At 54.3% G+C, this 27145-nt stretch overlaps 1 protein-coding gene across 4 annotated transcripts in view; it reads right to left on the reverse strand.

Annotated features, from left to right (window-relative positions):
• SLCO3A1 (solute carrier organic anion transporter family member 3A1) overlaps positions 1–27145 on the reverse strand; it is a 207994-nt gene that overhangs the window by 71749 nt on the left and 109100 nt on the right. For all 4 annotated transcript variants that reach the window (XM_054713286.1, XM_008156470.3, XM_028132591.2 and 1 more), the window contains exons 3-9: positions 20723–20821; positions 14756–15019; positions 8331–8495; positions 7058–7256; positions 5657–5795; positions 1525–1700; positions 565–629 (exon numbers count right to left, since the gene is read on the reverse strand). In XM_054713286.1, coding sequence (XP_054569261.1) covers positions 565–629; positions 1525–1700; positions 5657–5795; positions 7058–7256; positions 8331–8495; positions 14756–15019; positions 20723–20821 — 1107 coding nt within the window. The remainder of the gene's footprint in view (positions 1–564; positions 630–1524; positions 1701–5656; positions 5796–7057; positions 7257–8330; positions 8496–14755; positions 15020–20722; positions 20822–27145) is intronic.

Here is a 27145-nt window from a genome sequence, read left to right on the forward strand (position 1 = left end):
AATCAGTTTGGAAAAATTTAAAGGGTGCGGTTTCCATTTGCAAGGCACTGAGATATCTCTCTCTCTCTCTCTTTCTCTCTCTCTCCTTCCCTCCCCCTCCCTCTCCCCCTCTCCCCTCGCCCTCTCCCTCCCTCCCCCTCCCTCCCTCTCGCCTTCCCTCCCTCTCTCCCTCCCTCCCAGCCGGCAGCCCCACAAATGAAGCATGTCACAGGCTGGGGGCTGTAATTTGGCACCTTCCACTCTAGGCAGGGCTCTATGCAGGTACCAAATTACACCATCAATTTTCCCACATTGGTGCCATCACCTTTTCCTCCTCATGCCAAGGAGGAATCAGAGTTGGCGTGAATGAAAACTTTGCCACTTCCTGAGTTTAGGTCTAAACCCTGGGCAAAATGCGCATACTTCCAGCTTCTCTGATTTTTCTGTAAGATCTCTGAAGTTTCTATCATTAAACATCAGAGAAAAAAAGGACAAATTCAAGCAACGGGACCATTTCACTGACAGCCACTCACCTGGGCCTCGGCCTCCGATTCATTACTGAGGGACTAAGGAGAGGGTACGTACCCAGCAAGCGAAGGAGGAGGAAAAGAACTCCCAGCGCGTAAGACTTGAGTTCAGGGCTGACGGTCCTACGTGTGCAGAGGAGAGGAGGCAAGAGAGAGGTTCTCATCACTCCGCTGTCACTAATAGACCCCGAGTCATGCGCTGCAACCCAGCAGCGCCCTCCTAGGAAATTACCAGTGGGTTTTCCCCTCCACCTTCCCTGCCTAGAGTGGAAAATAATGGTAACTGCGTTGACAAGATAAGTGTTTAATAAGCAGAGCTAATCTTGTCATAAGGGGCAGAATACAAATCGGGCCCATACAGTCTTCACTGAAAGGCACCTCGCCTTGGCCAGGACAAGGCAGCATCTTGGGGTGACAGGTCCCACGTACCCGGGAACATCACCTGGGGAGACATTCGCCCTGTGGCTCACTAACTGGCCAGAACCCGACACCGGGGTCACTCTCGGGCCCTTTTGAGAAATCAACGGGACTAGCATGACGTGGCCCCCGGCTGGCCCAGTGCGGTTAACCCGCCTCTATCCAGTCCCGGTGCCTGCCCCGAGGAAAGGCACCTGACGGCGTCACGCTTCCTCGTTGCGAAAAGTCCCCACCTCCCGGGCTTGGTCCCCCCAGAACAGTCCCTAGAATGACCTTTCACACTGTCTGGACCCTCAGTGCCCGCTTTCTGGGGAAACCACTCTGTACCATTCCAATGAAGAGCTCGAAGGCCCGCTCTCTGCGGAGTGCGCGTGGCATACGATCCTCAGGGCTGTGACCGGCTCCCTGGCCCTATTTTTGCACATTCATTTGAGGCGACTGACTTTCTCCCGTGGTGTGAGGTTAGTGGGACTGATTCCCAGCAGCCTCGGCCGATGGCTGAGACGCACATGGCCCCCGGGCTCTGTCTGTGAGAGACCTGATGCCCCGGCGGGAAGGGGCCTCAAGATGGGTCACAGGCCCGGGGGCCTTACCAGCTCACCTGATGAGGATGATGACCGAGGGCGTCTGGGCCATGGCCCCGATCATGCTGCAGACACACATCACGCACAGGAAGGTGAGGAAGGCCTCTTGGCAGCCGGGGCTGGGGCACTTGCCGGGGACCACGGTGGCGTTCTCGGGCGGGCCGGTCGTCAGGCACGCACAGCCGGTGAGATTCTGGAAGGAAGCATCCAGCCCTGCTCAGTGGGCACCTCCAGCGCCTCCATCCCAAGCCATCCATCAGCCGGAGCTGTCAGAGCCCAATTACGCATCCCGCCGCATCCCATTAATTAGGCCTGAGCAAACGAGTCAGGGTTTTAAGGAGGCTGCAGAACACATGCAAATGGAGGCATGTTTATGGGGAGGAGAGCTGAGCCCCGTCTCCTGTGTATTTCATCTCCCAGCTCAGGAATCCCTCCGTCAGCTGCACTGTAGACAAACGTGCCCCCGCCCCCCCCCCCGCCCCTATACAATTAGAGAGGAAATTGCACTTCCACAATATGATAAAACATTGCCAATTAACACTGCAATTACCTGCCAATTTGTCCTCTCTCTCATGCAGTTATAATTACACTGAAGAGTATTAAAAGAAGTAAATCAGGTAGCCTGCATCCTGCTGCTGGTCCGGTGCCCGGTGTGGCACTTGGAACAAAGGCTGTGCCCTGTCAGGTGTGACGTGGCCGCCATCGTGGGGCCCAGAGAGGCGGGAGCTAAGGGAAGGTTCTCGAGGGGCCAGAAGGCAAAGAGGGCTAAGAGGTGCCGGGAGCTCAGGGCGACGCTGGGGAGCAAGCTACAGCCGGGAGCACCCTGATCAAGCATAGGACCAGAGAGGAGGAAGAACAGCCACGGTGGCCATGTGGCCTCCGGGATTCTTGCCCAGCCGCCCAGTCCCGGGCACCGCGCTCCCGCTCCAGGAATTCCTGATGGCAAAGGGAGGGGCAGGGGCTGGGAGAGGCAGTGCCTGGCAAGCGGCCAGCCAATTAAGGTGGGATAATGATAGCGCAGGGGCCTTTAAGGAATGCAGAATGAAAACAATCATAAACAACTCCCTGCTCTCCCTCCCAGGGCCGCTCAGCTGTCAGGGCACACGGGTGCGTCCTCCTGAGGACGCACATCCTCCACCCAGCCCCTCCCTCCTCGCCTCCTTCTTCTCCCTTCTTTTCTTTACCCACAGAACATGCGACAGGCTCTGCTTATCTATCCCACAAAGTCACATGGATGTTTGCAGGGATGTCCAAAGCCTCTATGCCCGCCTCCAACAGGGCCCCCCTTTATGACCGTGCCCTGCACAGGGGCTTTATCCAGGGGCTGAGGTTGGGGGACACACTGTTGGGCTGGATCCTCTGTCCTAAGCAGTCTGCCCAGAGCCGGTGCCTTTGAGTGATTACAGCACCAGAACTTTCCCCCCAGACAGACCTGCCTGGGCACGAAACGCCCTAAGTTCAACACGAGTCACAACACTGCGAGAAATAAAGTTTTGCAGCCATCTGAGTGCCTACCTACAGGGGTTGGTTACACAGTGGAATACTATACAGCTGTCAAAAAGGTAAGCTAGTGCTCTCTCTATACTCATATGAAAAGAACTCCAAGGTAAGTCATTGACAACAAAACCCTACAAACAAAAGGACAGAATAAGACCCTAAACGTGCATTTAAACCCAGAAAGATAGCCTGCAAGAAACCAGTAATACTATCACCCACTGGGCAGAGTGGGGGTTGATGAGTGGGAGGCCGAGGTAGAAAGGAGAGTTTTTACGCCCTCCTTTCTATACTTCCTGATTTTTGAACCATAAGAATGTATCATTTCTTGAAAAGGTTAAAAAGTCTAGAACTTGAAAGAATAAAGAAACCAACGAACCAAGAATAAGCACAGCCACTGAGAATCATACGCCTGTGCCACGACTCAGACGTTAATTTCCATTGAGAAATGTTTCTATTCACATCCAATGATGGGGATAAATAATTACAATAAAGCCGAGACCACAAAAATAGAAAAACGACTCTCTGGGATCTTGGATTCGTTTTCTGCTGCTGAAGGAAGGCATCCGCGTGCTATTTTGACAGCTCCCATTGCAAACACAAAATACTCGTCAGCTGCGTCAAAAATACTGGCGAGTAAAGCTGTTTTTTGTGTGGGTCCCCCCACATTCAGCACTGATGGATCCATTTCCATTCATCGTACACATAATCTAATTTCTAATTGGAAGATTGCTTTGCTAAGGGGACAGCGATGGGGGAGATGGTGTTCTATGTATTGAGTCTGATGCGAAACCTGGGAAGTGGAGCCCGGCCGGTGTGGCTCAGTGGTTGAGCATCGACCTATGAACCAGGGCGTCACAGTTCGATTCCCGGTCAGGGCACATGCCCGGGTTGCGGGCTCCATCCCCAGTAGGGGGCATGCAGGAGGCAGCCGATCCATGATTCTCTCTCATCATTGATGTTTGTTTCTCTCTCTCTCTCCTTCCTTCCTCTCTGACATCAATAAAAATGTATAAGCCCTCGTCCTGTATCTGAGACAGGGCTGCGGTCCTCCCTCCTCCATGGGACATGCTCCTCACCGAGGCGGCAGAGGGCCGATGACCCCACGATGGACTGGGACACTGTCCCGAGTGACACCTGCTCCTCAGAGAATGCTCTAGAGCAGAGATCCTCTGGTCTCAGGGCGCTCGCCTGTACTTAACTCTCCTAACAGGACAATAACCAACACCGACTTATGATATACCTCCTTGAATATTAATGACATTGTTGTCATGAGAAAGAATAGCTGGTGTTTTTATTTTCACCCCTCTCCCGGCTCCTTCCCTTTTTTAAAAAAAAATTCATTTCCACTCACATAAAGAAACCGCTTTATCATCTAATTTAAGAAATCAGTTCTTCTCCACCCACCCCCACGGTGATTTATTTTCTCTATAGAAAAAAAATGTTAATAACTGGCTAGGAATCTAAATGTTAAGAGCAAAGGAAAATACATCTTGGGAAATGAAAATAAACGACCAGTGTTTTCTACTGCAAAAAAAATAAAAATAAAAAAAATAAAAATGGCTGCTCCCCAGACACAGGATGTGGCCAGGACAGGAAGCAGGTGATTTCGACTCGGTGCCTGGAGGGCAGCACTGGGTCCTTTTCTTATCTGGCCTCCCACCGGGGCGTCCCTGGGCCCCAGGAAAGAGCCGGGGTGGACACCAGCAGGCCACTCCGTGAAATGAGACCGCTGCCTCCAGGACAGACGGGCACCCGGAACCCCAAAGGCAAAGGAGGGGAGGGAGGGGTTGACACAGGAGGGGGCTGGAGTGGGGCACTGGCGGGCAGGAGTCATCTCGCTGCAGGGAGAAATAGGGAAGCGCATGCCTCAGAGACCATTCTGGCTGCAGTGTGGAGGACAGACCAGAAGGGGGCGACCCTGAGCTGGAAGACCAGTTGGGCAACCATCACCCTGGTCCCAGCCAGAGATGAGGAAGGAGGCCTGTAGCAGGGCGGGGGTGGCGTGGATGCGGAAGGGCAGGCGCCAGAGACCCTGGCAGGTAGGATCTGCCAGAGCTGGTGACCAGTCACTTGGCATGGGGTCTCGGTGCGGAGAACATGGGAAGCGGCAGGCTCCTGCCAGCTGTGTGATTCCAGCTGTTTGATTCCAGCCAGGGAGGGAAGAGCCACAAAAAGTGCCGTGGGAGATGGAGACGCAGAAGGCCAAGGGCGCTGCGCAGGGAAGAGGCCGAACTGATGCCAGCCAGTCTCCGCTGTGGAAGAGGGCGGCCCGGTCATGGTTTGCTAGCCTGCCCTTGCATGCTCCTGGTGCTGGGGAGCTCATTACCGCAGAGCCGTCCTCCCCCACGGATGCCCTGTGAGTGCCTCGGGCCACAGTCTTTTTCTCTGGCTCCACACGCACAGCTTCCTTTGCATGTTTCCTTTCCTTTGCCCTGAGGTGCTATTTGGAAACCAATTTGATTTCTTGCAGGAGGATGTCTTTCCATCAGTAGGACATCCTCTCATCCTACTGATGGAAAATGCTTTGCCGGAGAGGGGCAGGCTGAGAGAAGACCCAGTGGGGTCGCCCACCCCTGCCCCTGACCTTCGGGTGTAAGCCACTGCGGCTGCCTGCGTCCCCGCGCCCTCCCGCGCCCCGAGGAAGCCACATACCGTGCTGCTGCAGCCAGCGAAGCAGGCAGACAGGTAGGTGACGCCGTCCGCCCCGCACACGGGTGTGAAGGAGTCGGTTTGGCATTCACAGTTTTTATTGCAGGGTGAGTAGGGGTCCAGGGCTGCGCCAGGTGCTGAGCTGGAAAAGGAAGAAAACAGAGCCTGTCAGAGGAAGGCGGGCTTCCCCAGGACCCCCAGTGACATCTCTCTGCTGGGATGCGTCACCCCCTTGCTTTTCCTCCTCTTAGCCCGCTGGTCCTGCAAGATGCAGCCCAGAGCCATCACTGAGCGTCTGCAGGCTGTTTCCCGCCTCATGGAGCCAGGCTGGCTGGCTGGCTGGCTGGTGGGAGCTCTGCTCAGGGCCACCTCCTCCATGCTGCCTCTCCGGATTACCACGGCCTCCACTGGGCCAACAACTCCACCCGGCACAGCTGACCACTAACGTCTCCCCTCTTCAGTCCTTGTCTCTGTTTGATTCCTCCCAGCAGCCAGCCAGCCTCGTGGTGCCTAACAAACACCTATGACTAGGCTGCCTCGGTAATTACCGTCTGCTTGAGTGTGATTTCCTAGGAAAAATAACACTGAGATATTTTAAATTTGCTTTTGCGCCACGAAAGGCACAGTGACCTTGAGCAAGCAAATTGCAAAGAGGAAGGGGCAGAAGGGGTGTTTTTAGTGTGTAAGAGGGACAGGGTCTCTCTTCCTTGAGCCCAGCTCCACTGCAGCTTCTGGCTTAACTGCAGAAGTGGGCCTGGCGGCCTGCCTGGAGGAGGCGGCCAGGGAGGAGAGGAACTGCAGGCCAGCGGTGCCACAGTCTCAGCTCCAGGCCGGCTTCTCAAGGCGGCCCGAGTCCCACGTAGCAAAGGGGAAGCTGTCGACACCGGCATCTACGGGGAGTCACTAGACAGTAAGAAAAGTGGCCCCATGAACCTCAGTTCCTTCCTTCGCCTCTCCCTTCTCTCCTTTTTATTCTGCCTCCTACACTTAGCAATTCCTACCCGGCCGGAGCCTGTAATTACCGTGTGAGCGTAATAATAGCTCCTAATAGTCTAGGGAAGTGTTGACGCCTGTTCCATCCTTCACTTGAAGCTGAGTATTACAATAAAATTCATTTTTATTTCCTATCTTCACATTATTCCCACCGTCAAACATGAGAGGCAGTAATGTGAGTCCTCCAGGGGAGGGATGTCTGACCGACTCCCCGGCGTCTGTCGGCTGCCCTGGGAGAGCCGTCGAGGGGCGTGGTCTGCCCTCCCGGCCCAGGGGTCACACGATTCTCTGACCTCGGGAGTCAGATGCCGAGGCGCCATCCATCCTCCGCCCGGGTCCCGGGACAGAGCCTACCCGTGGAGGGAGCCGGCCTGCGGGGCCGGCGGGCGGAGGCAGACATTCCGGACTCACGTGTTTCCATAGGGAACAGTAACCCCGGCCACGGGGCCCGTGTCGCAGCCCAGGAAGAGGAAGGAGACGTAGCACGCCGTGGACACCAGGTTGACGAGCATGGCCATCCGGATGGCGCCCAGGGCCGACAGGCTGAACTTCTTCACCAGCAGGCCGCCCAGGAAGATGCCCAGGCAGGCGCAGGGGATGGCGGTCATCCCTGGAGGGCGGAGGGCAGAGCGGGCCGTGAGCAGGGGCAGCGGGGCCTCCCTCCCGGCCTCCCTCCCGGTGCCCAAGTCTCCATCAGGGGCCTCATCTCAGCCCCAAGGAGCTCACAGAAAGTTGGGGAGACACACACGTACCAACTCAGTTCCCAGGCGTCTGAATGCACCCCCCTATTGTGTGAGTGGGGTCCCCGCACAGAAACATAGCTGGTGCGGGGACGGCTGGGAAACGAAGACATATAGGGTGGGACTCGCACACGCACGCGCACTGAGAAAGGAGGACCAGGAGCCGGGGCTCTCCGCGCTGCTGAGCGACTGGGTCCTGGGCTGCCACTCACAGGGGATGTCCCTCCTCTTCTAACCAGGCCAGACGGCGCTCTAAGCAGCCCCAGAGCCTCGCAGGAAAGAGCACCAAGCCAGGCAGTATATGCTGGGGCTCTTGGTGAGTAACTGGCAAACCTCCCACCCCCCCACACACACCCTCTCTCTCTCTCATAAACAGAGCCATCTGCAAGGCAGCAGGACCATAACCTGTTATTTATGATTCTCAGAGACTCGTGGGACTTTAGGGGGACCAACGCGCTTCATTGAAAACTCGAATTTAAATGACCGCGGGCGTCATTTGTCCACGGGGTGGACTGCGTGGCCAATTTCCCGGACCCGTAGGCCTCCTCCTTGCCAATCAACAGATTCTAGGTCAGTCGACTACATCGACCAGCGGCTACGTGCTCAGGGAATGCAAATTCATTTTAATAGCAGAGTCAGAAAAATATAATCGGGGAGGTTGAGCTCTGTAAGAAAAGAGCACAGAGTGGAAGGGAGAGGGAGAGGGAGAGAGAGAGAAACATCAATGATGAGAATCATCCATCAGCTGCCTCCTGCACGCCCTCTACTGGGATCGAGCCTGCAACCCGGGCCTGTGCCCTGACCTGGAATCGAACCGTGACCTCCTGGTTCATAGGTCAACACTCAACCACTGAGCCACACCGGCCGGGCTCTGGACGCTCTTGTCGTATTGATTGTGAGCAGAACAGCCTCCCACACCCCCGCGGGGGCTGAGGCGCACTCACCGAGCAGCTGGTTGGCAGAGGAGGTGGTGAGGTTGAACTGCTGCTCCAGGTACTTCCCCAGGAAGGCGGCAAAGCCGGCCACCACCGCGATCTCCATGCAGGCGGCCAGGACGATGCAGGTGAACACGGGGTTGGAGAGCAGGTGCTTGGTGACCTTGGGGATCACTGAGGGAGAGAGAAGCAGGGGCCAAGGTCACACGCACTGCACCCCCAGGCCCTCTGCCCCCCAAGGCCCTTCTTGCCTGAGGCTGTGAACAGCCATGGGAACCACCCAGTTCCTCAGGCCAAAATCTATAGCCCGTCAGTCACCCTCCACTCAAAACTCGGGCTTCCACACGTAGCTGCTTTTTTGCCAGCGAAACTGACAAGCACTAAAGTAGGGGAGACTATACCATGCCTGTTATTACAGGTCAGTGGGAACACTAAATATTTTATAAGCACGACTTACCAAAAATATTTTATAAGCAATCACAACTTATTCCCCCCCCCACAGGAGATTGAGGTTTCTCAAAAGGGGAAATACACCTAAGTTATATGTGATAAATTATAAGTGTATAACTATGTTCTATCAACATATCTAGGTGTAGATATATGTAATTAACATTTGTAACTGTATATGTACTTAATCTGAACAATAGTTTGTGTTTATCTTTTAAAGATTAAATGGGATATTTGGTTTCTCTTTAATTCTTTAAAAGTAATCTCATTATTTGGATATTTCCCGTGATTAGCATCCTCGGTACATGACCTCTGACCGGATCTCCTTCACAACGTGGGGCCGTGGATCCTGCCAGTGCAAGCAGCCCCGGGGACTGCCGCCCAGCCATCGTTTCAATATTCACACCGTGATTTTACTTTGTTATTACCTTTTCCCAGGTTTTCAGTCTCTTAGCCTTTTCCATGCAATCTCCAATTTGTATCTCTTCCTCAAAATGGAACTAATATTTACTGAGAACCTAATATACACTAGAAATAGACGCTTTATGCATACATGAACTCGTCACACCTTTCTCTTAACGTGCACTTACAAAACAGTGAACTGAACTATAACATACATCAAGTGTGACGTTGCATGGCGACCACAGCTTGGGACGATGCTCGGTTCAAACAGGGAGGTGTAAAGCTAGCTATGGGAAAGTCTGATGTGAGGAATGGTCCCGGTGGGAAGCAAAGAAGGCAAACATCTGTAAAAGCGGAGCGCAGTGACCAAACCAGGGGACTCCGCCCGGCTGTGACCATAGCAACGGGCGCCACTTGGCCTGCGGTGTGCTGGTTTCCACCTTCATGGAAGCAAAAGCTCAAGCGCATCCCAGGTCCGGGGAAAACCACTCGGTGGCAGGGTCCCACGGCATAAGCAGGTGAGCAGGCGCCTACCGCACCCCAGGTGATGAATTAGCCAGCTGTCCTCAGGCACACACCTAATTACGCAGGCTCAACCGCATCTCCTGGGAGACAGACCCTCTAAATGGCCCAGCTAATGAGAATAAAATAATAATAGAGGACATGGAAGTTTTTAATAATGGTCACAGACCAGCTCAATAAATCAGAATGACAGAACAATGGGTCGGGAACTGCAGATGCACAGAACTTAAATTCATCACACTTGGGAAAGACGCCAAGTTTCAAAAAGCGAATCTCTCTGAAAGAGGGACCGAGGGTCCTCTGGCGTAATGGGAGAAACTTAGTTATGAGAATGGACTGAACAGCAGACGGCGGCTCAGCATCACGTGGCTGAGCGACCCAACCCCCTCCCCCCCTGCTGAGAAGCCACCAGGCCACACTGGGTTTGTGGCCTCCGTGGTTCTGTGCGGCTTCCTGTTAAATTGGATTAAATAATTGCATGCCACACACACACACGGAACAAAATCGTTTAAAAGGGTATGAGTAAGAAGGACAGAGTGGGGAAACCACCTTCAGTCCACGTATCATCCATGCACCGCTGCTCGACTGCACGTATCCTGGCCTGTAGGGCGTGTTTGTTTATTTTTCACAGGGTTTGGAACATCGCTGACAATCTGACTTTTTAAGAAATGTCATCTCACAGAAACGCCTGCAAGTGTTTACACACTGAAAACCGGTGTTCCGATGCTGAGACATGGCCCTTGGTTACGCACACATTGTTTCTGGAAGTACTGCAGAGACGGCGAGAGGGAGGCTGAGACGGTGGCGTGGTTAAGTGTGGGCTGTGCCCAGCCGGTGTGGCTCAGTGGTTGGTGTCGACCTCCTGGTTGGGCACAGGCTGGTCCCTGGGGTGCGACCTGACTCCCTGGAGGGGCCTGGCCCGGGGTTCCCCGTGTAGGGAGGCAGAGGGCCCCGTGCCCAGAGCCTCGGAGCCCGCAGGCAGGAGGGCACAGCTCTGAAGACACATCTCGGGGCAAAAACACTGAGCATTCAGCTGGCAGGACCAGGGCCTCCGACCGGCGGGCTCCTCGCGGTGACATTATGCTGAGAGGCACAGGCCCTGATTAAGAAAAATGAGGCAGAAACACACTGCCGGCTGGCGCGGTGGGGGAGGCCGAGCTGCAGAGGCCCGGGTGGGAGCTCGGTCGGCGGCCAGGCCCTACTGAATGGGGGCGGGGCAGCGGTGGGGTGAGTGGCACCCTGCCAAGAAGCACAGCCCCTGCCAGGGCATGAAGACACGCAGCCCAGAGCCCTCAGCGCGGGTCAGCCGGGGCCTCCGGACGCCGGGCTGGGCACCAGGAGCAGGCGCGCCCACACAGCAGGGTTGCCGCGGCCAGCTGCAGCCTCAGCCCTGGGAGGGTAAACACAGGTCAGCACTTGGGAGGGTGGGGGGGGGGCGGCTTCAAGGAGAACAAGAACAGCAAGCTGTGCTGGGCTTGGCCGTGCGCACCCCGTGATCCACGGGTCCCCCATTCATCACATAGGCACCGAGACCTGCAAGACTGGAGCAAAACCAGCCGCAGACGCTCCCCTGTGGGGCTCACAGAATGAATGAATGGTTACCTGGATAAAGGCCACACCGGGACGGTGACACAGAGCAACAAGCCTGGGGGTTTGGGGGTGGGAGGAGGCAGGAGAACAGCCTTGGGGAAAGCAGCCGAGGCCCCAAGACGGGCTCAGGGCTCCACTGGAGGGAGCAGCAGGCCAGAGTCTGGGGATGCGGGGACGGGACGAGAGGCTGAGGGGCAGAAGGTCACCGGCTGGGCGCATGAGACAGGCGCTGTCTCTGTCCCTTTAAGCAGAACATGGTCCTGAAACCATCATCGTGGGGACGGACACCAGAGCAGAGGGCTCAGGGCAGACGGCGCTGAAGGAGGCGCCAGGAGCAGGTGGGAGATTCAGGGGATAAAATCAGAACCCGGTGGCGATGGCGTCAGCGGGGCAAGAAGGGCGGAGAAGGCATCAAGCCAGCAGATTTCACCTCCCCCAACCAGAGGTCTTCTCCAGGGGGTGCTGCACGGCAAGAATGTAAAAGGGCCCGCCTGGCGCGGCTCAGTGGCTGAGCGTTGACCTATGAACCAGGAGGTCACAGTTCAATCCCCGTCAGGGCACATGCCCGGGTTGCGGGTTCAATCCCCAGTAGGAGGCTTGCAGGAGGCACCTTATCAATGATTCTCTCTCATCATTGATGTTTCTCTCTCTCTCCCTCTCCCTTCCTTTCTGAAATCAATAAAAACGTATTTTAAAAAATCGCAAAAGGGCTTTTGTTCCATCAACCCCCCGCTGATTCCCTTTTTCCTCCTTGGTTAGTTCATTATCAGCTGAGTGAATCCTTGTGCAAAACACGGGGACGAGCTCGGAATTTAGAGTCTGGAGCCTGGGCCTAGGCCCGCTGTCCCGATGGGGGGCACAAAGATAGTCACGCCCACCTCATCGAGCGGCCGAGCGGGCGGCCCGGGCAAGTGCTCTGGGAGTCATCAGCCACTCACACTGTGGGGCTGGCTTTGAAGGCTCTGAGCCTGCTCAGCTGCCCCCGCTGTCCCCACTGTAGCCGGCGCAGCTATCTTTTCCGGGACCAGAAGGGGCCGCTTGGCCGTCGGCGTGACCAGCACACAGACGAGGACTCAGCCTTTGAAGCTCTGCTCTTTCAATGATCAAAGGCAGGGCTCTGCCTCCAGGGTTTAAACGGCTGGGACCTGCCCGCGGGAAAGCCCACCCGAGGGTCAGGACATGCCAGCAAGGCTCGCAAGGAGTCGGAAACAGCCCCGTCCGGTCTGGGAGGCCCAGTGTCTGAGGTTCCTCTGTGCCGCTGGCCAGCAGCTGAGGAGCCCGTACACTCTGTTGAACAGTCAGTGGCACCTGCTGATGAGTCATTACTGCCCTGAACCCAGGCAGGCAGCCCAGGGCTTCCCAGGAGCTGGGTGACCTTCCTGGTCCAGCAGGGAAAGGCAGAGGGCGCTCTGCGTGCAATGCCAGCTCTTCCCAGGAGCCTTTGCTCTCTGCAGAGCAGGGCAGGGGACAGATTAATGGCCAGAGAAGAAACTGCTTCTACAGCGTGACTGTTATTATTCTACAGCGTGACTTTGTTGTTATTCTACAGCGTGACTGTTATTATTCTACAGCATGATTGTTATTATTCTACAGAGTGACTGTTATTATTCTACAGCATGATTGTTATTATTCTACAGCGTGACTTTGTTGTTATTCTACAGCATGACTGTTATTATTCTACAGCGTGACTGTTATTATTCTACAGCGTGACTTTGTTATTATTCTACAGCGTGACTTTGTTATTCTACAGCGTGACTTTGTTATTATTCTACAGCGTGACTTTGTTATTATTCTACAGTGTGACTTTATTATTCTACAGCGTGACTTTGTTATTCTACAGTGTGACTGTTATTATTCTACAGCGTGACTTTATTATTCTACAGCGTGACTTTGTTATTATTCTACAGCGTGACTTTATTATTCTACAGCGTGACTTTGTTATTATTCTACAGTGTGGCTGTTATTATTCTACAGTGTGACTTTGTTATTATTCTACAGTGTGACTTTATTATTCTACAGCGTGACTTTGTTATTATTCTACAGTGTGACTGTTATTATTCTACAGCGTGACTCTGTTATTATTCTACAGTGTGACTGTTATTATTCTACTTATTATTCTACAGTGTGACTTTGTTATTATTCTACAGTGTGACTGTTATTATTCTACAGTGTGACTCTGTTATTATTCTACAGTGTGACTGTTATTATTCTACTTATTATTCTACAGTGTGACTGTTATTATTCTACAGCATGATTGTTATTATTCTACAGCGTGACTTTGTTATTATTCTACAGTGTGACTTTATTATTCTACAGCGTGACTTTGTTATTATTCTACAGTGTGACTGTTATTATTCTACAGCGTGACTTTGTTATTCTACAGTGTGACTGTTATTATTCTACTTATTATTCTACAGTGTGACTTTGTTATTATTCTACAATGTGACTTATTATTCTACAGTGTAACTTTGTTATTCTACAGTGTGACTTTGTTATTATTCTACAGTGTGGCTGTTATTATTCTACAGTGTGACTGTTAATACTCTACAGTGTGGCTGTTATTATTCTACAGTGTGGCTGTTATTATTCTACAGTGTGGCTGTTATTATTCTACAGTGTGACTGTTATTATTCTACAGTGTGACTGTTAATACTCTACAGTGTGGCTGTTATTATTCTACAGCGTGACTTTGTTATTATTCTACAGTGTGACTTTGTTATTATTCTACAGTGTAGCTGTTATTGCTCTACAGTGTGACTGTTAATACTCTACAGTGTGGCTGTTATTATTCTACATTGTGACTTATTATTCTATAGTGTGGCTGTTATTCTACAGTGTGACTGTTAATACTCTACAGTGTGGCTGTTATTATTCTACAGTGTGACTGTTAATACTCTACAGTGTGGCTGTTATTATTCTACAGTGTGGCTGTTACTGCTCTACAGTGTGACTGTTAATTGCCTACAACGTGACCTGGCTATTCATTCCTTCCCGAGGAGCACACTCACCGCCCTTGGAGGCGATGGAAGGAGCGAGCCTGAAGAAATGCACTGTGTCTGTGGCTTTTACAGAAAGCCCGTGTCGGGCAAAGGGAGCCAACTTCAAAAGCCCTTTTAACGCTTCCATGGCTTACAGGCGGCAGGAAGAGTGCAAGAGCGGGCTATGGAATGTCTAGCTCCGCCTGCCAGTCACCTTCTTCCTTCTGCGAACATCTATATTATTATCCATCAGTTGCTACGCCAGCCCCGGGGTTCTCCTCTGGGGACGCTGGTCTGCCCCCTTCACTAACTGGAGCTACTTCGCACGTGAGGTCACGGACTCCTCAGAAGCCAGTCAGGCACAGGCCTGGGAAGAAGTCATGCAAGACAAGGTCGATTCTGCCTCCTGCCCCGCCTCAGCCCATCCTGATGAGCAGCGTCCCCCTGCCCTCGATCACCCCCTCACCCCGGCCGCCCGCGGACGAGGCGCCCTACCTTTCAGCTGCTGGAAGCAGGAGGCGCTGCTGTCCGGCTCCAGCGGGTGCCGCAGGACCCCGTTGCTGGGCGGGGGCCTCTCGTACTCCCTCTCGGGGAGCATGGCCTGCTCGCTCTCCACGGCGGGGTCTGAGTGCAGGGGCAGAGACTGTGGGAACCCGAACATCAAGAGGGAAGAGAAGAAGAGTAAGGCACCACAGAGCAGGAAGCCGGCCCACCAGGCTCCAATCCAGCGGGGGTCGTCCGGGGTGATGTCCAGGTTGCCTGCAACCAGGAAGAGCGCAGTCAGCGGAGGGGGCGGGGCGGGGCCGGGCCTGCACTTGGCCGAGGTTTCGAGTCAGGTGCACAGACGGGCCGAGAGCTCAGGAAAGGGCCTGGGGTCGGGGGACTGGACGCCGGGCAAAGCACCGGTTTCATATCGTTGCTTCCGTGCTTCCCAAACCCAAGACTGATCATGTTCCCCCTTCATTCCAGATACTTATCTGCCCCGTACTGTATCGGGCTAAACAAAACCAGCAGAAGCCTTCTGGATTTAGGCTGGAATTCCCCGGCTCGGTGTGCTAACACACACACACACACACACACACACACACACGCAAACATGTATTACCCAAGGGTATAGTTTTACTAGGTATACTCATTTGCAAAGCAGTTAATCTGAGATCCCATTCAACACCTCACTCCCTGCTTTAAATATATATATATGTAGATATATATATATATATATATATATACATATATATATATATATACACACATATACACACACACATACACACACATATATGTATATATATTTTAGTGAAAGGGAGAGGGAGAGGGAGATTGAAACATCGATGATGAGAGAGAAACATGGATCGGCTGCCTCCTGCACATCCCCTACTGGGGATTGAGCCTGCAACTCGGCATGTGTCCTGATCAGAATCGAATCGTGACCTCCTAGTGCATGGGCCGACACTCAACCACTGAGCCACACCGGCCAGCACCCCACTCCCTGTCTTAAATCTGGTTCAGAGATCATAAGGCGCGGCACCGAAGTCAAAAGCCGACGCCTGGGCTGAAATCCTGCCGCTTCTCACCGTGTGACCGCAGGCCAGTGATCCGAACCCCGTGTGTCAGCTGACTTACCCGTACGTGCCACCATGATGACCAGGACAGCATGTGCCACACCAAGTTGAGGGAAGATCGAATGACCACGGGAGACCTAAAGGGCTCAGAAGATGCCTGGCGCGAGCGTGAGCACCGAGTCGATGCGAACGTCATATTTATGGCTGGGGTCCTGCCTCCGGTCTGCTACGGACAGGTGAATTCCAACCTCGTGTGGCCGGTGGTTCGGGGCCAGGCCTCTACTGGAGAGCTTGCAGCCAGCTCGTATGCTGAAAGGCAGCGTTCCTGAGTGTGGCTCTCACACGGTCGTTTCTTTGATTTGCCGGCGAAGTCATGGAGACATAAACCACAGCTTACTCCCGGTGCGGCTTCCTCTCTCTCCCCATGGCCGCGCTCCCACATGAGCTGCGTAGAAATGTCTCTTTGCTGAGAACTTCACGTCCCCGGAGCCTGGAGGAGGTTCTGGGAGACTGGGCCACACACACGAGCTCAGAACCAACAGGACTGAGGCCTGGGCCAGGCGGACAGACGGACTTGGGAAGAAAAAGGACCAGAGACGCCAGATGACCACCATCTGTAAGAGGCTCTGCCTGCAGACTCTTCAGCCAGCACCAACGCAAATGCCACCATCATTGACTGCCACCCCTTCCGACAGGCCTGCACAGTAGTCTTCCATGACCCCCGCTTTCCCCAGCTGCAGAGATCGAGGCTCAGGAAGGTCAGGGACCTGGCCCAAGTTCACGGAGCGGAAGGTAGGATGCGGGCATTCAGCCGCCGAGGGCATGCTCTCCCTGCCGCGTGGCTTTGTGCGTGCCGCCGGCGGGGTTTCGTTCTGCTATCGGCGCTTCCCAAGAAGACCACCGAGGCTCGGACCTGGTCTGAGAAACGTCTCTTCTAAGATGCCTCCTTTGTCTACCCATCTGCACAGCGAAGGGCATGTTCAGGAGGCGTGTTAGCTAGCTATGGTGGCACGCCCTCCACCTGCTCCCCGGGGGACCGCTCCAGCATTCTCCATGTGGAGGGGGCACTGTCCACATTGGCTAGCAAACGATGGTGCGGTAGACGCTACTGAGATCTCCATTTGGGTCTTTTCTTCTGAAAACAAGGGGGATGTGGCCTGGCACCATCGTTTTGGCAGTAAAATATGTGTGTGTGTGGGGGGGCACACATCACGCCCCTTCTGAGAGGAGGGAGGTACACATAAGCCGGTGTGCCACTCGCCATGCTCCGTGCCGCTGGTCACGGGAGCATGTGAAAGCCCCTCAGGTGGTACCAGAGGCTACAATGAACAACGGTCCCTGCTGACCTGCACGGGGTGTACAGCACGAGCAAGCACGGAACTTTTAGGATCCTAAGCCCCAGAGCTGCTGGGGGTGTTTGTTACTGCAGCAGAACCTAGCCTACGCTGACTGATACAAAAGGCTTAGCCAAGGGAAATCCATGCTCCTTAAGCACAGCACGCCTGGGCAGGCTGGGGAGAGCAAAGGTGCTGTTTGAGGTACTTTGGGGGCGAGGCAGGGCATCTCTTTACTTCTCTTTCCATCTGATGCTAGTTTGCGTCTTGATCTTGAAACGTTACTTACAGCCTCAGCCTCCTGGCGAGGGCTGCTGTCAGTCAGACGCCCAGGTGACGCTGAAAAGCACCAATCTGTCTCCTTTACGTAGATGTACCAACATGCCAATGGAACTGGATCGCAGATGAAGAAAGACGTTCGAGAGAATGGGGTGGGGCCCGAATCCAGGCGTGGCATCCTCGGGGTGCCGTGAGCTGACTAAGGAGGCTCCCTCCAGCCACCTGCCCAGCCCTCGGTCACTCCAGGCAGAGGGGCGGCAGGAGCAGGGACAGCAGGGGAGTGGGGCAGCTCCACACGGGGTCACCACGCCGGAAACGTCCGTCTGTCAGGAGGCCGGCACAGCGCAGGCCGGCCTTGCTCTGGTGTCTATAGGCTTGGAAGGACTCCTGCTTAACACTGTCCGTTCTCCTAACCCAGTGGTCGGCAAACTCATTAGTCAACAGAGCCAAATATCAACAGGACAATGATTGAAATTTCTTTGGAGAGCCAAATTTTTTAAACGTAAACTATATAGGTAGGTACATTGTTATTAACTTAATTAGGGTACTCCTAAGCTGGCCTTTGCTAAAAACTCAAGGGGCCAAAGAGCCGCATGTGGCTCGCGAGCCGCAGTTTGCCGACCACAGTCCTAACCCTTCCACGCCTTGGATTCTGACATTTGCCGTGTTTCTGTGGTTGTGTCGGGGAAGCTGGGCGAGCTCCTGGCTGCTGCTTGCGAGCTCCCTCTGCTGAAGGTCATGCAAACGCAGGGGGCTGAGATTTCTTCCCACTTCCCATGACCATCTCCGTTATAAGTTCGGAAGAAAACCACCGGAAACAGGGTTGAACCAGCTCGAAACTAACCAACCCAGCAACCCAGGAGGACCCCCGAGGCTGTGAGAGAGTGGATCCCGGCAAGTTGGGGACATTAGCTTCTCAAACCTGAAGAAGAAGTGACACTATGCCTCTCTGGGTAGTTTTGGGATTTTTTTTTCAGTCCATTTACCTATCTGCCCCCAGCAGGGCCCCCGTGGGCCGCTGGCCCGCCTCCCCACAATCCCAGGCTGTGCCTTTCCCATCCCGCTGGCTCTCAGCTGGGATTTCAGGAGTATGTGCTAGGTGTGTGGGCCCTTATATTCACGCTTGAGGACACAGTCCTAATGGGGGGCTCGGTCTTGGTGAGGAAACGATAAAGGAGGGTCATCCCTAACCAAAACCGAGGGCCCCTCCTTAAAGCACAGCCCCATCCCATTCGGAGACAGAGCGCCTTTCAGTCACAGGCGGAGAAAAAGAAAAATCGCTCCAGAATTCCCTGGCTGTTTCTCCAACACAATACATTGTGTTCTCCTGCCCTCTGCTGGTGGGAAGCAGCACCAGCAGGCCATGGCCTTCAGAGGGAAGCAGACAAAGACAGGGAGTGACTCCCATTCCTGACACACACCCATCAGACCCACCGTGAACTTGTCAGGGGGAGGCTGTTGTCAGCAAGACGGACATGGGAGGCGACCCCTGCCCCTGAGCCTGGACCCCGGAGGAGGTGGCTTCACGCTGGGCCCCGAGGGGTGAGATGAGGGACAGAATGAAGTGGAGATGCACGTGTGGCCGTGGGGACAGCATGGCAAAGGCGTGGCACCCCGCGGGGACCAGGAACGGACAAGCTAAGCCGCCTCCAGCCAGCTGGCCAGCCCTTGCTGCTAGGCACCAAGATGCCAGCTCACGCCCAGGGGGAGCGTGGGGATGGGACCCGGAAGTGGAAATGCCCTCATGCCAACCCAGGACGCCTGGGTTTACACAGACGCACCCCTCGGTCGGGGACGTCCCTGGCCCTCTCGGCCTCAGTTTCCTCCTTTGTACAAAGGATGAGCTGGGAGAGAATGATGACTGAGGTTCTCTTTGGTTCCGAGATCGTGTTTATCCACGGGCCTTGATTCAAGGGGCCGCTGCTCACACGCCAAGGGCTGATGCTGCCTGGCCACGGGGCTTCCCCGCCAGGGAGGGCGCCCCCTCCCCATCCCGCCTGCTGTTCCCGCTGGTGTGGCCTCCGGTGAGGTGGCTTTCTTGTCAGATCAGATGGCAGCCGACTCGCTTCACGTGTTGTTTCTCTGACCCTCATCCCCTTGGAATAGGGTTCAAAAAGCTAATCAACTCCTCCAACGGCAGCCTTCGTAGACCCAGGCCTTTGAAGAATAAGGAAGTAAGGCTGCGTCTGAGTCTTTTTTTTTTTTTTTTCCTCCCTTGGAAATTTGTAACATCATTAGCTACAAGTAAATATATCAGCGGGATTAATGGAGTGAATCACAGCGACTTGATTGGATTTAAAGCCGCATTATTTCTTTGGGGTGAACCAGTAAATCTGGCCCTGGCGGGAGATGATGGATGGAGAGCTCGGGGACTGGGAGTTCTTATTGATCCCGAGGATAGATCGGCAGTAAGAGGTGGGATGGCTTCCCGCACGCGGTCTTCAGAGAGAAAGGCCACGTGGCTCCATGCTCACGTCAACCTCTCGGGCTTGAGCTCGAGCGGTGCCACCCAGGCAGGCAGCGACCGGGACGACCCCCAGCGGTCCCCACCCTGGGTATTCGCATCCTTGTGAAGTCATCCCTCCTCTCGCGTGGCGCACACAGGACACAGCAGCAAGGAGATGGCACCTCGGAGACTGGGTTATAAAAAGGCTGTGGCTTGGCCCAGCTGGCGTGGCTCCGTGGCTGAGCGTTGACCCGTGAACCAAGAGGTCCTGGTTCAATTCCTGGGCAGGGCACATGCCCGGGGTGGGCTTGGTCCCCAGTAGGGGGGCGTGCAGGAGGCAACCGATCCATGTCTCTCTCTCTCATCCATGTTTCTATCTCTCTATCTCCCTCCCATTCTCTCTCTCTAAAATCGATAAAAACATATTTTTTTAAAGAGAAAAGAAGAAGGTGCAGTCCTCACATAGGTTAACGGACCAGCATTCAATGAGCACTCGCACATGCCTGGCCTCTCCACGTCTAGTGTCTCATTCATTCTCACCGAAGCCCAGCGAGGAGGCTACAATCGCCACTGCCATTCATTCCCAGGTGAGGGGCAGGATCCACCACAGGGAGCCGCTCAGCCTCAGCAGACACTGGCAGAGCACGGCCTTGGGTCCAGGCCCTCCGAACCCGACTCGTGCCCCTTCCTTCTGATCTCGGGCGGGCCGCCAGCTGCACACACAGGTGCACGCAGTAGGGCTGCCCCCAGCTAGGACGGTCTCAGAACCCAGGCGGGGGCGGGGAGAGGGTGATGGGGGGGGGCTTGTGACGGCGCCCGGAAACGGAGGGGTACTCCTTACTTGTATCAATGAACACAGCGTCCACGTAGATTTTGGTACAGAAAGAGCCCAGGATGAACCCGCAGGCGGGTCCGAACACCAGCATTGTGAACAGGATTCCTGGAGGAAGAACAGGAGACAGAGATTAGGTGACAAAGCCCAGGTCGTTCCATGCGCAAAGCAGTCAAAGGGCAAGGCCATGGTCCCAGGCCACAGGGTGAGGTGTCTGGTTACACAAACCACATTGCAGGAATCAGCCTAAAATCCTAGAGGGGCAAAGCCTGCATTTCTAATTTTCGGCCTGTATTATGCAGGTATCCTATAAGTATTTTTTTAAATATATTTTGATTGATTTCAGAGAGGAAGGGAGAGGGAAAGAGAGAGAGAAACATCAGTGACGGGAGAGAATCACTGATCGGCTGCCTCCTGCACGCCCCCTACTGGGGATCGAGCCTGCCACCCGGGCATATGCCCTCACTGGGAATTGAACTGTGACCTCCTGGTTCATAGTCCACACTCACCCACTGAGCTACGCCGGCTGTGCGAATCCTAGAATATTTTGATTGGTCACTTAAAAATGTTTGTGGGCCCCCACACACACTTACTTTCCGAGAATTCCACCCCCATCACATCAAGCATATTAAAATACAGACACATCTATCACCAAACCATTTTTCTGTCATAAACATTTTTGAAAGAATTTTTATAATTTTGCTTTTTCCTTTATTTGGCACTATGTAATCTGCTTAATTTATGGTTGGCTACGATTTCTCAGCACCCACTGTGCAAACTCAGGAATCCTCGTACGGAAGAACAATTGAAGCCACGGATTATTTCCACTTGTGATGAAATGTTTACGGGCATGGAATTTAGCAAGTAACAAAGCTGACACAACGGCGTGCTTTGAGAACATCGGATGAGGTAGGTATTCATTGCGATGTTGCAGATTTGAGAGTTGCTATCTGTTGTTGTGCCAATAGTGGCTCAGGAGTCAGGCTACTCTGTCGACTTAAAAAGATGGTGCTAGCCTGGCCTGTGTGGCTCACTGCCCCGGGTACCAGACCCAGCTCCGTTCCCTTCCTGGCCACGGACCTGCGGCCACAGTGGCCTCTTGGGACAGCCTGATTTTCAGGCAGGGACGAGTGGAACAGAGGGCTGTGTGCGTGACAGAGGACAGATCACTTCAAGGGGTAGATTTGCGGATAAAAACCTCGAGGAAACAGACAAGGATCTCTACGTAGTTTCTCACTGGCCAGGGTACGTGGGTGAGTGCTTCGGCCTCTTTCAGATTGGAAGAGGTCTAGCTGGTCCTTTGTTCTGTTCGAGTATGACGGATGCACTCAGAACGGGGTATAGCCTACTATTAGCCTTCCGCCCTGAGGCACTGTCTTTCTTCAAGTCGTCCCTTCTGAGGTACCTGAGCGCAAACAAAAATACGCATGACCACTGATAAGGTTCACGGTACCATACTCTTATTATAAACTAGAGGCCTGGTGCACGAATTTGTGCACAGGTGGGGTCCGGCCGGCCCGCCCCAATTGGGGCCCATTGGCCAGGGGGAGGGGCTGCGGGCAGTTGGCCGGCTGGCCCCGCCCCCTGGTCAAACTCCTGGGTGAGGGGACAATTTGCACATTAGCCTTTTATTATATAGGATGGAAGAACAGAAGCTCAGAGAGGTTAGTCCGTTGCCTCGAGGCCACACAGCGCATACATGATAGAGGTGCCTTTGAACCCCGGCTCCAGGGCCACCTAGGTTCTAGAGAAAGACCAGAGGCGAACCCTGGGACAGCAGTGACGCCGCCGGAATCAGCCAGACCTCAGCTGAGCGTGGAAAGAAGATCCGCCTTGCAGCACACTGGGGGTTAGGTGCCGCGCACACAAAGCGTCTGGGGCCTGGGACGTGCATCCTAGAACCCGCTCTGTGTCTCAGGGATGCTGAGTCCCCGGCGGGCGGCCTGAGTGGCGGGTCTCCTGTAGGCATGAGTCTGTCTCCTTAGCTGGATGCAGAGTCCTTCTAAGTCCCTTCAAGTGGGTGGAGTGCAGAGGGCTGTGGCTGTGGCTCTTCACCACTAGAGGGCAGCATCAGCCTAGAAAAGACAGAGTCTGGGCTGTGTCCGCCACTTCCCAGCTGCCCGTGAAACATAATGCCAACTCCCCGGTTGGCATAATACTGTTCTCACTCTCACTTGCCCTCCGTGCCCTCAATGGATACAAGTGTGTTCCTCTGTCTTCAAATATGCAGGCTGAAGTGTCCCCCTTAAGAAGGAGCGTTCTGCATCACACATGCATGAATAAAACACGCTCCATAAACAGCAGGGAGCCTGCGGAACATGGGATACATATGACCCAGCCTGTGTGGCTCAGTGGTTGTGTGTTGACCCATGAACCAGAAGGTCAGGGTTCGATTCCCAGTCAGGGCACATGCCCGGGTTGCAGGCTTGGTCCCCAGGAGGGGATGTGCAGGAGGCAGCTAATGGATGATTCTCTCTCATCACAGATGTCTCTGTCGCTCTCTTCCTCTCTCTGATCAATAAAAATAACTTGCTGCTGCTTGTTGAAGAAGTTCTGTCTGGTTATCACACGGGCACAGCCTGCCTCTTCAAAGGACCCCCGAGCCACAATGAACTTCCCCAGGGGCCTTGCTCGGGAAGACGGCAGGGCCACGTCAGAGGCAGCCCCGCCCCGGCAGGAGGAGCTGTGAGGCCACTTCTTGGTTCTTGGTATTTCTCATTCTCATTCACCAGAGTGCTCAGGCGGTCACCCCACGGGCCCTAATTTTGTCCTCACCACTTAGGACCCACCGCCACTTCTGCCTGGCCACACCGATGCCACTACCAGCAGCAACACAGAGTAAGTCTCCTCGAAGAGCCCTCGGGGCCAGGGCCCTTAGACGCGTCTGTAACTTAGTCCTCACCACCACGCTGGGACGTGGGTTTACAGATGCTCCAGTTTACAGATGAAGCAACGGAGGCACAGAGAAGCTAGGTTACTGGCTTATGGCCCCACAATGGGACAGGAGCTCAGGTTCTGTGGGCCCTCAATCCTGCGCTTCCTCCAGCCCACCATTTGGCAGGAGGGAACGGCCGCAGAAAGGCTGTGGGGCATGGAAATCCTTCGAATAAATCCTAAAGGAACCCGCGTCTGCAGGGCTGAGTTCCCGCGCTGAGCTTTAGCCAGCCTGTCACTTGGAAGCCGAGTGGCCTGAAGGAGACAGAATGGACTCAGGTACATCTACACATACCCCTGGGGACTTTGCCCCTTGCTCAGCGTTAGGGGGCCTCTGGGCCTTAGTTTACCTACCCTCAACTCAACAACTCAACAAGACTGTGCTCCCCCATTGGTGGAAATAGGAGAATGCTCAGGCATTTCCTCTTATCTGCCACCAGAGGGTGCCAGACACCTTCTCATGCCAGATACTGCTCTTCTCCTGTGGCTGGAGGTTTGTGGTTCCAGGTGGGCGGGTTCCTGGCAGGAGGGCACGGTGGCAAATGATTGGGCAGATCTGTGGACATTACTGAAGGTCCTCACGCTGTGTCTGGCAAGAAAACAACCACTTCCAAATGCCTGCGCCTTAGAAATCATATTCTATCATGTACTAGTAATCTACACTAATAAAAGAGAAATATGCAAATTGACCATACCTCCACAACACCCACCAGCCAATCAGAAGTATTCAAATTAACCCAACAAAGATGGAGGGTTAATTTGCATGCGCAGGTGCGGAGCGGCCGGGTGGGGCAGGATGCCTCCTATGAAGGGGAGGGCGGGGGGGGGGGGGCGGAGGGAGCTACAGGAGTGGCGCTCCGGCCGGAGCAGAGAAGACTGAAGGCTCGGGCTGGAGCCTTGAACACTGAAGGCGGCAGGCAGAGCGAAGGCCTGGGTCCCGGGTGCCGGAGGAAAACCGGTGCCGGCAGCCAGGGGAAGGAAGGCCTATTGCACGAATCTTCGTGCATCGGGCCTCTAGTATGATAGTAACCATATTATCCCAACCACTCACCTCCTTGACATTCACAACTGGTATGATCTGTAGTTGATTAATCTTCCTAAAATCTCATGCAATCATACCCTCCCCAGCTTGAAACCACCAGGGGCGTCCTACTTTATAACACAAAGTCCACACTTTGGCCTGGCAGCGTCATGGGCAGGGGCAGGGCCGCAACGCCAGGCAGCACAGCCACGGACCAGCCTTGGTGACCACCTCCGAGAGCAGAACTGGAAACGACCCCAATCTAAAGCAACACTGTGAGCCTCCTTTTCGTGGCAAACCGCTCCGGTGCTTCATGGAGAAGAGGGAACGAGCTATGCAACGCCAGAGAGCAACGTCTGTTCCAGCTGTGCGCCTCAAGTGGGGTGGACTGAGGCACTGGATGGACAGAAGCCCTGGGCACGCGGCAACTGGAGCCTCCAGTTTCTTTCTTTCTTTTTAAAAATAAATGTTTATTTATTTCAGAGAGGGAGAGAGAGACAGGGACAGAAACGTCAATTGGCTGCCTCCTGCACGCCCCCCACTGGGGATTGAACCCACAACCCGGGCATGTGCCCCGACTGGGAATCGAACCGGGACCTCTTGGTTCATAGGTTGACCTTCAACCACTGAGCCACACCAGCCAGGCGATAGATATTTCTAAGGGATGAAAAACTTCAAATATACAGGTAAAGAGAACAGACTAAAGTAACAAAGACCCAGAGACCCATCGTGAACTCCAACTGTCATCAATTAACTCATGTCAGTTGCCAACATACACACCCATCTGCGTCTCCCATCTCTGTGTTACTAACGCAAACCCCAGACCCATGTATATTCCCTTTCATTTCAGGACCCATCTTTAAAAGAGGAAGACACAACCACCAAGCTATGATCACACCCCCAGCACTGACAGTGACGCTTCACATGCTGAGACTTTGCAACGGGGGGGGGGGGGCATTAACGTTAAACCGGGGTGCAGACCAAGCCCTGGCGCTCCCAGCAGGGCTTCCCTAAGAACAGGATGTTGAGGAGGATACTTTCTGAATCGGAGCCTCATGTGCTTCCCACTCCCCTTTGCCTCCTCAGGAGGGTGGCTTGCTCGCAGAGCCGTTTCTGAATGAGCCTGGTGCCCACGCCATCGAGCCAATCTCCTTCCTGCTCTGACCTCCTGGATTCTAATTTGGGCAGCCGCCCAGCTTGCCTTCTATACAATTTCCCGCTTTCCTTTCTGGTTATAAAAGCACAAACGTTATCGTCATGAAACAGTCATCTTGACTGTTTTACACTTTATTTTTAGCCCTTTGGGGAGGGGAAGGCGAGAAAGGGACCGAGACAGTGGGCTGGTGTCACCTGGGTGGCCCTCAGCCACCTCGGGAGAAGGAGGGCTTCCCCCGCGAGTCACGCACTGAGGCGTCTATCACTCGGCAGAACTGCGGGGGCTGGGGCTTTCAGATGACAGAGAAAGATGAATAGGACAGGACACGTTGCTGAAGGCCACCCCCTCTCCCAGCAGGCCTGGCCCCCTCGGCCCTGGGCCCTGTGGATGGGGGTGAACTTTGACGGAGCTGGGACCAAGGGCTGAACGGCGCCAGATCACATGAGGACCCCCAAATCGATGCCCCTGTCCGCAGAGTATTTCATGTCATCCCGACACCCCTATACTCTGCCCCTGGGGTGGCCTACCCAGAGCATCACTCAGCCTCACCACCACCGCTGGGACCGGCGCAGAATTCCTGCTGGGAGGGCTGTCCTGTGCCTCGTAGGATAACATCACCCCTGGCACCGACCGGTTAGAGGCCCCTCGTTCTGACAACCCCAAAGGCCTCCAGCTATTGCCAGTGCCCCCAGGGACAGAGTGCCCTGACCAAGAACCATGGGTTTAGGGCACAGGCTCACTAGGGCAAGAACCTCCATTTGCTTTCCTACAGCACAGATTAGCGATCCCCAAAACCTGTGCATCGCTCAGAGTCACCCTGTGAGACAGGCATGGGACCCATCACGTCACAGACGGGCAAACGTGGCCCAGCAAGGTTCCAGTCTCCTGGGTCACACAGCTGAGAGCCCCACAGCTGCCCTGTCCCCAAGCCCTGGGTAGCGGGCGGGAGCTGGCTGGTAGGAGCTTCATCTGGGATTCTCCCACTTTCTGGCTCTGGGAGCCAAAGGAGCGAGCTGTTAATGCACTTGGGCCAGAACGTTCCATGTGCCTGCCGCTGTAATTAAGGAGGAGTGTGGGGACCTCTGAGCTCCCGGATCAAAGTGCCTGGAGCCCCGTGGCCCCCCTGAGCATGAGAGGAGCAGGGTTAATTTTTCAAAAAAAAAAAAAAATCTTTCTAGCAGCTCAAACCTGAATAAAGGACAATGATTTGAATGAGCTTTGCAATACGCGGCGGCCAGCGGAAGCCGGCACCCCAGTGCAGTCGGGCTGTGAATGAATTTAGTTACAGACTGAAGTGCTATCTTAATTAGGTTTAGAGTCT

This window comes from Eptesicus fuscus, chromosome 25 (genome assembly GCF_027574615.1).
Source record: "Eptesicus fuscus isolate TK198812 chromosome 25, DD_ASM_mEF_20220401, whole genome shotgun sequence".
NCBI lineage: Eukaryota > Metazoa > Chordata > Mammalia > Chiroptera > Vespertilionidae > Eptesicus > Eptesicus fuscus.